Raw genomic sequence first — 13843 nt, forward strand, 5'->3', positions numbered from 1 at the left:
CCTTGTATTAAGACAAAAGCTTAGCCATTATAAAATTCTCCAATCCTGGATATTGGGGCAGGTAGGCTTTTGCTTCTATTCAAACTATTGACATTGACCAAATTATTTTTGCCACAGCATTTTTCATACACAGAGAACAAAAACAATATACGGAAAAAGTATTCTACTCAAAAGTTTACGTTTAACAATAATTTATAGGTAAACAAAAACTGTACAATACAACTAAAATATGTTGATTTAATTGTGTGAATGTCAATAATGGAAACTAGTACAGCCCAAATCATTTAACATGGCAAAATAATGTCCCCTTGAAAAACATTTCAAAGAGTTATTATGCCCTCTTGTGTCCATTTTAAAAAACTTTCCACCCATGTTGGTACATGTTGGTACTTTACGTCCTTGGTACATCTGATACAATTAAAACGAGTCAAGACTTTTTTTTTTACAACTTTTATTATTTTTTTTGGACAAATATATATGTTTTCCTCTTAAGGAGACAGTATTTGGAGATGTGTTTACAGAAAATCAACTCCCCTAAATAGACAGGAATCCTAAGAAATCATCATAAAACACACCAACATGTTAGAACTAACCATTTCTATTTGTGCCAAGGGAGTAAATGACAAGTTATGAATTAACAATGAATAGATGCAAGTGATTCTTAAATTCTGTCCAAATTATTTCATGGTACTGTTGAAAAAAACAAAATGTCCAAGAGCCTGATGGGACTGTCATTTTCAGACATCCGTATTCTCATGATGCATGGGGTTGACTGTTAGTTTTGCATAAAGGCACAAGCATTGGTAACCCTCAGGTGAGCATTGCTTTTTTTGGCAAGACATTGGTCCCATTAGGCAGTACAATTATTCAAACAACGTAAACAGAAAATACATATGTTTGCAGGAAAACAACAAATAAAATGTGTAATATTTTGTATACAGGGAAATGTCTTCTAGTAAGTTAAAAATCAGTATTGAGACCTAAGGTTTGATATTTAGTCAAGGATACAATGGTTCAGCAGTATATGACACCCTCTCGGACACCTGATTTATGGTTATGAGCTTTGAGGGAATGCCTTCAACCTTTACAGCGGATGAAGTTCAGATAGGGACCTTTTGTCCTGCTGTATGAATCCCTGTAGGCTTCTCCTTCCCTGCCTGAAGGTACTCTCCTTCCGCGAAAATGGTAAGATGACCAAGAGTCTGAGGAGTGTTTCAATGTTACTAAAGCTCCTAATATCTGATGCCTTCAGGGTATCGAGCACAGTGGCTGGGAGATACCCAGGCATGGGATCCAACCACTTCTCTCTCCAAGACTTAATCTCTGTGTGGAGTGAGAGCATATCAGGCAAGTCGTCTTTGTACATGCGGATTACATGAACACTTACACTCCTCTCCAACTTTGACATGGCATAAGGCACAATCTCCAGACACATCAAAGTACTTAGGACCTGCTCTGTGAAGAGTTCAGTGACCTCAGCAATGGAGTGCTCTACCACCTTCTCACTCACTGATTTTTTGTAAAATTCACTCAGGGGTTCTAGAAGTGCAGAATGCAACAATCTAATCTGCAGTTTGGAAGCTAAAGCAACAGCCTCCTCAAACCACACCTTATGATGGGTGTCTAGATCTCTCTTTAATTCACTGAGGGAAGTTTGGAGGTCAGGCAAGCTATTCACAGCTAGTAATACATCTAAAGGCTTGCCCTGAAGGGATTGGCTTAGCGTTTTGGTCAAGCGCAACACATTCTTCAACACAACAGTTGAGAAGATGAACTCAAAATTCCTTACTGCATTAAAGAGTAGCGATGCTTGGCCACTGTCTGAGCCGTTGTCTTCACTTTTCAGCTCATTCAAGCACAGCATGATTGCCTCTAGGAGCTCTACCATCACCTCATGCATATCATGACTCTTGTCCCAGTTTTTTATAAGCTTGTCCCTAAGCTCATTACCCTTCCCCTCATCATGTTGGAACATGAAAATGATCATATCTTCCAGTTTGGTCTGTCGTTGTGTGTCCTCTGTGAGCCACTGCAACATGTTCTCTACCGTAGCTGCACTGTCAGCTGCTTCCACTGCAGAAGATGACCGCGCTAGCCACACGTTCAAAGACACAGAGGAGCTGACGGTCCGCATGGCCAGGGGGTATTTCTGTGATATTACAGCAGCGACATCCCTCATCTGAGACCCGACTTCACTGACACTTAGCAAAGCCTGTCCTCTACAGTATTCCATGTTGAGCCCCCATTTCTCTGATAGGGCTGTCTCAATGGTGTCTGCTAACAAAGCAGGGTCCTTGCTAAATGGGACAAAAGCCACCGTCTCCTCACACTGAGTGTCCTGTTTGTCCAAGTACCTGATACACAGGGGGACGTAGAGCTCTCCCTCAATCTCTACTGCCCGTTCAGTTATGATTGTGAAGAATTGGGAGTCCCAGAGTTCCTTGAGGATTTCCTCTCGTACAGGTGGGTCATAGAAAGACATGGCCTGTCTTGGACCCACAACATCAGCTGCTTTCATCTCTCCTGCAGTGGGTTGCCCTGCCATATCAGCTTGATGTGACTCAGTTTTCTCATCAGGTCCAGAAGGTTTTGCATCCAAAGCTCTAAATTCTAAACATAAAATAAAAATATCTGTTAAATAAACCCCTCCCCCATTTTCACTCAAAGCAATAGGTCATGACTTGTCATAAGTGTTTGTTATTTTAACTTTAACTTACCACATTCCAGTTTCAAACTTTCAACTATTTTCTTCACCTAAATCACAGGACATAGTTTAGTTAGACATGAGCACAATATATTTTAATTTCTATACATACAAATATGAATTATCATGAACAGTTCTCTGTCCTCTGATATAGAAATGGGAAATTTGTTTAAAAAATCAAAGTCACTGTAAGATGACAAAATTATTCTCGCTGTTCATTTACCTGTGAAAGACATGGGCTGCTTTCTGGATCAACTTCAATACACTTATCAATGACCTCCTGTAATCTTTGAACAATTGGGTGATGCATGAGAAGCATCACAGTGTCAGTTTTGCTGCCCTTGCAGACAGTATTCTTCAGCAAAGCCCTCATGGAGTTCAGAGTGGTCTTCATGAGGTCACATTCCATACTCACACTTGGTAGGACAGCCACCAGTCTAAGCAGCATGGTCACGGTAGGGTGGCTTTTGGATTCTGGGTGCAGCAATGTCTCAGAGATAGAAGCTGGCGGTGCAACATCCTGATATTTCTCTTTCCACACTGTTGCCCAGTTACTGATTTCCTGCTCTGCTGTGTCAGGTTCAGGAAGATCAGTCTGGTAGAGACTGTAGAGCTTGTCTGTGGATTCTGAAAGGATGGGCTGTGGATTGCAGGTGGGGAGCAGGGACAGGACCTTCAGAGCCTTTAAGTGACTGTCAGAGAAGCTGAACTTCATTTCTTCAATGAGACAGCTCAAGAGAGGGACACTCAAGTTCTCCCGGTAGTACATCTCTGGAGAGTCATAGCTGCTGGCTTGCTCTGGAAAACAGACTTGCTCAGGGGCCAGCTTGGATGCTAGTTGGAATGCCTCCTCAAACCAGGGTGAGTGTATGTTGCTTATGTTTTCCAACATCTTGCTCAGTGTCTCGACAATTTGAGTGATCTTTTCCACCTCCCCAATGATATCAGCAGGGTTACCACAGCGGAAGACAGTGCTGCAGTTTCGAAGAGGAGCACAGGCATTCTTCAGGATGACAAGTGTGACAATAAAGTCCATCTCTTTTACAGCACTGGAGAGAACCTGTGCATGTAATGACCTACTGCCCGTGGCACTGGAGCTGACAGAATCCAAACAACTCAGAATTCCCTCCAATGTGTCCACTAGAATATCAAAGAAGTCCTCTCTCTTTTTCCACCTGGAGCAACAGGTTTCTGGAATCTCTTCCAAGGCCTCCCTGGGCGTATTCAGTAACCCATCCACAGCCTGCGCTAGCTCTCCCTCCAGTACAGGTGACTGGTCAAAGAACAGTAGAAGGTCTTCAACAATGTCCAACATCTTTGTGACGGGTGGACAATGCATGCTTCCAGCCAGCCAAGAGGCAAGACCACAGGACTCACTGGGCGTAATAACTGACAGAGGATAGTTCTCAAGGAAATCCAGGGACATTTTCTTCAGGCTGTGACAACCTGAGCCCATACGCATGAATGCTTGTCCACGACAGTGACTCATCTGCAACCCCCAGTCTTCAGTAAGAGTCGTAGTGAGATTCTTCGCTTGAACATCAACATCGCAGCTTTCATCAAAAGGCAAAAAACCAATGAGCTCTACCTTTGGGGCACATTCACCAACATACCTAACAAAAACTGGCAAATGCTTCTTATCAGTTATTGTAACGGGTTTATCTGTGATAAGAGAAAAAAATGGTGACTCCTGTATTTCTTGGCATATCTCTTCCCTGATTGATTTCATAAGAATTGTTACCATTTCCTCCTCCCCTAAGATAACTGTCCACTTGCCATCGCTTCCAAACCAGTGACACATGCCAAGATCCTGGATGAGGAGTTCTTGATCCTCTTTGGAGAGTTCAGAGAACTGGCACTTCTTTTTCCCTAGGCGTGCAGCCAGTCTAAACACCGTTTCCAAACTCTGTCGATTATCTCCAATGTGCCCGTTCTCATCCACTAGTTTCATTTCCTGATCCTCTTTCTTGTCACAAGACTGCTGAGTGTCAAGCTCTTCTGCTCCCGCTATATCAGGATCAACTGAAAATATAAAAGGGAAATTAGCCAATCCAATTTAAAGTAATTACTTCCACTTGTACACATGTCTACAGCAGTTTATATATCATTAAAAGAAAATAGCTGAAATATTCACAGTAAGATTAATGTAAATAAGAGGGTTTAGACCTGAGAGGAACATATTCATCATTGCATAGAACACATCTCACAACAATGAGTATGATACAATGACAATCTGGTATTTAAACAAAAAGCAGTTTGCCCACCACTTTTTTTTATTTTTATAATCAACAATTTAGTGGGATACAATACAATTAAAAAAAAAGCAAAAAAAAAGCAAATCTACTGCATACCATCCATGTTGGTTTCAGAGTTCTTCATAATGCTTTTAGATTCTTTGTCCTGTGAAAACATTTTTCAAAAGACATTTTTCTTAAAGAACATTTCCTTATTTCCAGTAGGGCTACAGCTATTGACTTTTTTTTGTTGTTGTTGTAATAATTGAATATTCTATAGAATCATGAATTAATGAACAGTTATGCCTAAAGCAATATGTCTGTTCTTCTCAGTATCACAGTAATTCTTCAAATGAGTGCCACACACTCAATTTTGGGTGTTGGAACATGATATTCGTATCCTAAAACACAGATGATCCTCTCTTCAACAGTGGCTTTTGTAAAATTACTTTAGGAGTCATACGACTCATTATGATAAGGCAAGCCAAAAAGTCGATTATGAAAATTCATAACTGATCAAATTATTTATTTGAATAATCATTGCAGCCCTATTTTCCAGTATGACAGAATTTTTGTGTAGGGTGCTCTGAAACACTACAAGACTTATATCAAACAATACATTGAAACATCATTGAATATTGAAAACTTACCAAGCATATACCCTCTAAAGCCTGGGGAGTGACCTTCAAACACTGAGCGACCATCCGGTCCAGATCTCTGCTGAAGTTGGTTCCCACTTGTAGCATGGCCAAACATGGAGACCGGTCTTTGGGGCAGGTGTTCCTCAAGTATTCTTGGAACATCTTATGGTGCATCACTACCCCGCAGTCCTCCAGGACTGTGCTGGGTAACACAGACATGATCCTCAGCAGTGTATTGATGTTCCCAAAGAACTGCATAAGTGGCAGACGAAGAGTCTGATATATGGTATCTGGGATAGTCACTGACGCAACTTTGGTTTTCCACTTTACCCTCCAGCAGCACAACTCTGTGAAGAAGTTGTCAGAATCAGGAAGATCACTGCTATAGAGAGGAGCCTTTGACCTCAGTATCTCAAACATGTAACTCACAGTCACAGAGCATGGAACCAGGGAGAGGAAGTTTAGGGCCTCTTTGTGGTCATCAGAGAAATGATCCTTCACAGCATTGATGAGGTTGTCGACAAGGGGCACACTCAAAGCATCTTTGTAATAAGTGGCAGGCTTCATCATGTTATCCCTGGGCAAAGACGAATTTTCAGGCACTTTTATCTGCACACCTAGACTCTGTGCCAGGGCACAAGCTTCATCAAACCAATTCTGGTGAAACACCTTGATATTTGTTTTTACCCTGTTCAGAGTGGCCACAATACCACTGATCTGGCAAAGCTGGGATGCAGCGCTGAAATGATCCTTCTGGAGTCCGGCACTCAATTCTCTGGTGAAGGAGGAAGAGTTCTTCAGGACTACCATGGGCACAAGGAAATCAAAGTCCTTTATCTGATGCAGCAGTGTCCCAGCTTGATCAGAGAGGACAGCTTTCCACCTCTGTGGGTTGTTCTTGATTTTCTCCAAACATTCAACAAGGGGCTCTAGCATCTGAACAAAGACTTCATAGGAATCATGCTTTTCTTGCCAGAGGGTACAGAATTTCCCTTGCAGCTCTTGAACCTTCTCATAGCTTTCCCTAAGACCAAATGCAATGACATGGTCCAGTTGTTTCTCAAGTGTAGGCATGCTACCAAAAAACATCAAAACCTCCTCAAAAGTGTCAAGAGCTCTTTTCACAGAGGGTACTGGGGTGGATTTTGACCACCAAGTATTAAAGGAATAGCAAGAGCTGTGTGTGCATATTGCAAGAGGGTACTTCTCCTGGATTTTGCAGGCAAAAGCTTTTAGCTTGTAGGAAACATCACCGGATCCTAGGTAGGCTTGACCTCTACAGTATTGCAGATCTAGACGCCATTCTTTGGTGATTATTTCCAATATGCGCTCTGACATGGAATCACACTCTAGATCCACGTCAAGAAACCCCATTAGTTCCAGTCGCATGACATCAGAACTGTCCACAAACCTAAGGAAAAGGGGAAGATAGTCTTTCTCCCCCAACTTAACAACACGGTCGATGAACAGAGAGAAAAATGAACTTCCCACCTCCAAGAGAATTCCCTCTCTGACTGCATCCTCGCATACTCTGAGAACTTCATTCATCTCAGACTTTGACACATATTCAACCTCACCATCGTGTTCCACAGATGCCTCACCAGCCTGCCTGCTTTGGCTGTTATATGCAGATGTCACAGCAGTCTGCAAAGCAGATTTTAGTGCTTCTTTATCAGTCTCTGCACACCTAGGTTGCCCTACTCTTTCTGTCTCCATCTCTACAGTCATGACTTGTGTTTCTTCAGCATTCTCCTTTTTAACGTGGTTTCCATCATTCTCTGGGACTGCCACTGAAATAAAGCAGTGACAAGAATGAGTATTGGAGAGGAGTTATTGGATGGGCCTAGATAACTATATAGGCAAATATTTTGGAGCTACACAATGACACAAGAAACAAAAACAATGTCCTTACCTGGGGGATGCATTTCTTTTACATCATCATCCTGTAGGCATCCAAAATAAAACCATTAGCAAAATTAAGTAGAACACTCCTTATTCCAATATTGTGCAAACACAAACCACTCCATTGCATTTCCATGCAATTACTGTACAAAGTAATTACTAATATTGCAGCAATGTTGTTGTAGAGTAATTACAGAGTTACTACACATTATGCATTATGAAATATGGAAATAAAAAAAGACAATTAATAAAACTTTAAAATCCACTTACCATATGCAGCAACTGCAATATGTCAGGATGCTTTTGCACATAGGACTCCACCATATCTTCAACATTGAAGTGCACATCCTGATTGACAAAAACAAATGCCATGTTGCAAAGTCTCTGGTCCTCTGGTGTGGCTTTTAGGTAGGAATGGTATCGCTCTAGCACCATGTTGTACTGCCCATACACGTCTGCCTCTGCGTTGACACAAGGAATGGTGCCCAGAACTCTCAGCAGGCTCTGCACATTTGGGTAAAACCCAATGTCTGGGATTTTCAAAGTTGCAAACACAGTTGTTGGCAGGATCCTTTTCTTGCTCGCATGTCTCCATTTTACCTCCCAGCATCCAAGCTCATCATAAAATGTGTCAGGCCTTGCAAGGTTGTTTAAGTTGGCATCCGCCACTTTATCCCTACGGATACTGAAATTGTGGTCAGCCATGTAAGATGGCACCAACGAGAGCCATCGAAGAATTCGTACCATCTCAGTGCTGAACACTCTCTTCACCTCTTCAACAAGATACTGCAAGACCTGCCTACTCACAGTCTCTCTGTAAAAATCCTCCAGCGGGGTTTCAGATGCACCTACTTCCCTCATCTCTGGTGAGGTCTCCGGCAGAGTGACTTCCACTCCCAGCTTCTTTGCCCGACCAACTGCATCAGAAAACCATTTCCTGTGAAATATTGCAATCTCCTGCAGATGTTTATTGACCAGCTTTAAGGCGTTAGAGATTGTGTACTGTAAGGTGCTGCTGATGCTAATTGCTCCCCTGAGACTTGGGTTAAGTATGCTCACACAACAGAGGGTGTTCTTCAAAACAACAAGGGTGATGATGAAATTGAAATTCTTCAAGACTGGCTTGAGCCTGGCCATCTGCTCAGAAGTGTCTGAGTCTGGGTCTGCCTCAGAGGTCACCTCATTGATGCAGGTTAAGAATGGCTCAAGAATATCTAACATGATCTGAAAAGCATCAAGACCATACTCCCAGTGGTTCTGGCAAGCCTCCTTGATCCTGTCCACTTCACCTTTAAGATGGCCATATGTTAATAAGATCTTCCCCTCCAATCTTTGCCAAAGATCTGGTGATACTCTTAGCATTGTAGCAACCTCCTCAATTGTGTTCATAATCTTCTGGATTGAAGGTATAGGCATGGAACGGATCAGCCACATGTTAAAGGCATATGGGTCACTGGGGGCTAGAACTACCTGGGGAAACTCCTGCAGAATCCTGCTGGACAGGTCTTTCATTTTCTGGCATGTACTACCTGTGGTCAGGTAGGTGAGTCCTCGACAATGCTCCATACGCAGCCCCCACTTATTTCGTATTTCTGAGAGAAGCATGTAAAACAGACTCTCAGCATCCACATCACAAGGAAGGAAACCCATGAGATGCTTCTGAGGGAACCCTGCAACAGTGACAGACCTGATGAATACTGGGATCTGATCTTTTCCCTCGATATTTGCCACATCTTGCAACAGAATGGAAAAATAACGTGCCAACCTCAAACTATTCTGTATCTCCTCCCGCATGAGGTCCTCACTGAATTTGAGGATTTCTTTCTGGTCAATTTTTTCAGCACAGATAGGGTTGAGAGACTGCTGCCCTCCATGACTTCCCATTGGCTCATCTGTGTTGAGGTTTGCATCGTTCCTTATGCTGAATCCAGTGAAGGCAAGAGTTTCCTTGAAATGGACTTTAAGGATTTCCTTCGCTTTGGAGTTGGAGGCATTCCCGCTCTTTTGGTCCTCTTGCTGTGACTCATATGAAACACTATTCTCTACAGGCTCTTCTTTCACTTCCTCTTTCACCTCATGTGGTGCATCGTCATCTGTACAAAAGGAGACATGGTCAAGACAATCAAAATGTGGTTCCAAAAATATTTAGACATACATTCAATATATTATTATAATTATGCCATGCAAACATGATTAAATCTTTGACGGATTTAAACATTTTTAAAAGTGAGGCGAACGAGCGTAAACAAATAAAAAAAGTATCAAAGTGAGCCACTAAGAAAAGATTAAATAATAGAGAAAAGGCATTGACCATGCAAATAGCACTTGGTCTCTAGGACATATGAGTAACGCCTAAGGTATGCCATTCATTGAGGGGTAAATACTGTACATACATACAGTTCATACATGGTTTATGTTTTGAAGCTATGTAGAGCCTATTATACGTTTGCAAAAGTTATTGGTGTTTTGATTATGGAAAGGTGAGACAGTTGTAATTACCTCATTATCTCTTACATGTACATGTAAGTTATATTTCTGGGAAATAAGTAATATCACTGGGAAAATTAAAAAAATGTGGCTTCAATGAAAATGCTGCTATTTAAACATCTGCCAACATGTATGCCAACAAACCTACAGTATAAAGCATATTAAATTGAAGCCTAATGATGAAATAACTTTTTTTCTTACATACAACACTGCCTTGTTAAGACCTCAATCAGTGCCAGCCAGTGTTCCTATCTTGCGTTGAATAGTACTAAACACAGGTGTAAGCTAGTTGAGCTACAAAATATGAAATCTATAACTTAGTTTTGTAAACCAGGTCTTGCCTTATACACAAATATAAACTAACTTATTAGTAAGTTTAAAAAAAATGTCAGCTGCTGTGCTGCTAGTCATGCCACCGGCTTGTGCTGAAGCAAGCACCCTGAATTTGTGGTACGTAACTGACTAAAAGAAAACTACAAAAGCAATTTTTTTTTAAATCAATTAAAAAAATTATTATTTCATTTTGGGACCATATACCATCACCTACTTCGCCTATGCTTTGGGCCGGCCCGATCAGAAAACAATGTATTAACCATAACAACAATAATTTATGAAGCGAGCATCCGTTTTAACATTTAATCAAGTTTACATGGTCTTATGATTTTTTGGGGGGTTTGTTTCTGTACCTGCTACCCAACAGCAATAAAACAATTAAAAAGTTGGTCCCAAAAAAACCTTGTATATTCATTAGTGTGAGATTTACCTGAAAAGTTCAGATAGCCAGGTATACCACGTGTCACACAACCATTTTCACTGCTCTGGGGGGGGTGTCCATGAGTGTGTGTTAGGGATACTAAAAACTACCAATTATTTCCAAATGTTTAGCGGAGGCAGTTGACATTGCACTTTAGTAAAAGTAACCAGAGACAGTTTAACTACATGTCTGGCCTTGAAAATGTAGTTTTACAGCAAATTTAGGCCTATAAGGAAATAGCAGAGTACGGTTACCTGTGCTGTGGGCATCATTCTCTTGTTCAGCTCAGTCCAACAGGAGGGGTGGAAATAAGTGCACTAGCTCATCAATCAGTGGCTATATATCATGAATTTAAAGGTTAAAAAATGGATGTACCAATCACAGATTACCCCTTTAAGGGGCTGTACAAAATATTTTTGACAGGGAATAATCATCCTCAATGGGTTGGGCTGCAGAAAGGCTATGAATTGTGCTGGAGTGCGCATGAGAAATTACATTGTGATACTAGACTGCGTTATTGGGGGGCAATATGAGAGGGCAAAAAATGTGTTTGATAGAGAAAGCATTCAATTGAATTACGGGCTGTTTGATTGCATAGAGGCTATAACCGCACGATAACCACACATTGTGGACTGCACAAGCGTCTTTACACAATCTCAAGAGACAAAACGATTGCCAATACAAGTAAAAAAAAATATTGGTTCTTCCCACTTACTGAGACTTTTCAGACTTGGCAGAAAATACAACTCATGTTTATTTGATTGTTTGTGGTTTGTGGACTTCTAGTTTTTGTCATAGGATACTTTATGAACAAAGACACCTTTAAATCATGTTCAAAAACATAATGCTTGTCTCATGGAATGTCATTCATTGCACAACAGATGTCATGTATTAGATATTACATGGTATTCACATGTGAAAATGTATTTCCTCCACTGTTAATGTTTTGTTGACCCAGTATGCAGAATTCTCTCAGTAGGACTTAAAGACTTCCTTAACAATTACCTTTAGTTTTCTTCAAGGAAGCAAGCTCCTCCTCAGTCTAAATGGATGAAAAGAGGCATACTTAGTCAGACGTACTTCTACACATAATGACATGAGGTATGATCAAGCAGTCTGTAGGTCTGTTAATTAAAAAATGATACAATTTAGATATTAAATATCTCAAACATAAATTCTTAAATATATTGATCAAGTCAGATTTTAGCAAACATCATTCATTATTGCAATTAGGGACTAATAGACATCTCATGGTAGGATGGGGGCATGGTTTTCAACATGCAACCACATAGACTGTTTTGGTGGTTGTTCAGGTTAGTCCAAATAAAGTGCAGCCAGAAATGTGTTATCTTAATTCATCATTCAAGACAGTAAAAGGGCCACCTAAGCATAATTTGTGAATTATATTAACATATTTACAAAAAACTTACAGGATCTCTTATTCTTTTCCTGTTGCACGTGGATGGATTGTTCTGGCTTGTAAAATCAAATATTGTTGGAATGGCACCCTCCGTCAAGACTGTTCTTAAGGTACTCTGAAGAAAAAAAGAAGAAAAAAAAGAAAAGAAAGGCAAATCAACATTATTACAACTTCACCATCACTTTATGACAGAGTGCAAGTAAGGAAGACATGATTTTTTGCATGTTGATAAGAAGACCTTTTTTCTGAATACAAATGCTCCAATGCATGGCAAATGAAAATAAAGCCTTTCAGACGGAAATTATATTGAATAAATGCACTTCAGGAGCCTCGTACACGAGCATCCATTAGGTGGAGCTGATAGCTCACATTCAGTATTTGACATGCCTGCATAATGTTGTTAAGTCAAATGTGAATTCAAATTTAAAATCACAAACATACATCATCATGTAGGCAAACATCACCACAATTTTTTTACACGCAGATTCACAAATCCCCTGCCCCTCTGCTAGTCATGAACACACCACTGAGAACTGTGGCAACTGACTCACTAATACTTACGTGATGACATATGAAGGAGGGCTCAAAGTGGTTTGCACAAAGTCTGTAAAGCTTGTGCAATTGCTCCGGAGTTTTAGAAGCCAGGTCTGGCCGACGGCAATTATTCAACCACTGTTTACATCTGCAAGATGAAATTGAATTATTATGATATAGGTCCAAACTTCTTTAGATTCCACTCAATGCTAAAAACCCAACTTCATAAAATTCTAATGAGATGTAACTGCCTCATCTTAATAATTGCCTTTCCCAATATCGACGTTGGTATGCTACATGGTTATAGCCTACCACATCAAAGCTAGCCAACATTCAATTCAGCTACAAAGCAAGACTCAGCATGAAAGTTGACTGGGTACAAATACGACAAACAGTTGGCCAGCTATTACTGTATTTCACTATGATTTAATAATTTGATGATACTGCACCTCAGTCAACTGGTAGAGTGTACTAGTTATAACCACTACTGGACTATCGCCGGGTAAAGCTATTGTTGCTAACACTGGCTAGAAAAAGCTCGAGGGGTCAGTCTAACTGTGGGAATAGAAACGAATATTTGCAATTACAATAAAAGTTGTGTAACACATGCAAACGAGCGTTCATACATTATGTTTCAATATGGGGGTATCTAACCATTATGGAATTTACGATAGTTACATATTCCCAATTGACATCGGGTCATATTCTTAATCGTAGGACGTTCCATGGCACATTTTTGTTCCAGGGATTAGTCACACCCCAGCTCGAGATTTTTTTTCACTGGAACACTATCAATCGCTAGCTAGTTTTCAATACAAACAAAACCGAGATAATAGGGACTAAACACTATTAAAATACAACATTAACCACACAACACTTACCGCTCCGGTTCCAACGGAAATCTGAAAAAGGGGACGTCTGATTTATCTGTATATAGATTACAGTTCGGTGCGGCACAGCAGACGGTCATTTTGGGCTGCATGCATGTACTCTCTGGTTCAGATAAGTCATGCATCGTACAAATTAATCAAAATCCCATCGGGTGAGCCTTAAACTCAATACTTGTACTCTTCAAATGAACTTCCAACCAGGATAGCTACATTATTTCATACTCCAAAAAGTTGATTTGTTGCGTGGAGTAGTTATCCGGGTGCTCATAACCAGGAA

The 13843-nt window shown here is 40.6% G+C and overlaps 1 protein-coding gene across 2 annotated transcripts; it reads right to left on the reverse strand.

Annotated features, from left to right (window-relative positions):
* Positions 1-381: 381 nt before the first annotated feature.
* Positions 382-13826, reverse strand: LOC310800933 (uncharacterized protein). Of its 2 annotated transcripts, XM_083664822.1 has the most exons (11): positions 13558-13826; positions 12704-12824; positions 12153-12257; positions 11728-11764; positions 7752-9574; positions 7492-7522; positions 5589-7369; positions 5056-5104; positions 2928-4726; positions 2718-2754; positions 382-2610 (listed from the first exon to the last, which is right to left on the reverse strand). In XM_083664822.1, the coding sequence occupies exons 1-11, from the start codon at positions 13689-13691 to the stop codon at positions 1085-1087; spliced, it is 7443 nt and encodes a 2480-aa protein (XP_083520948.1). In that variant the 5' UTR covers positions 13692-13826; the 3' UTR covers positions 382-1084. The 2 variants fall into 2 exon arrangements, with proteins under 2 accessions (XP_083520948.1, XP_083520949.1); XM_083664823.1 differs by lacking the exons at positions 11728-11764; positions 12153-12257; positions 12704-12824; positions 13558-13826 and having other exon boundaries at positions 388-2610; positions 7752-9151; positions 9247-9289.
* Between the last annotated feature and the right edge of the window lie 17 nt (positions 13827-13843).

This window comes from Argentina silus (genome assembly GCF_951799395.1).
Source record: "Argentina silus genome assembly, chromosome: 2".
NCBI lineage: Eukaryota > Metazoa > Chordata > Actinopteri > Argentiniformes > Argentinidae > Argentina > Argentina silus.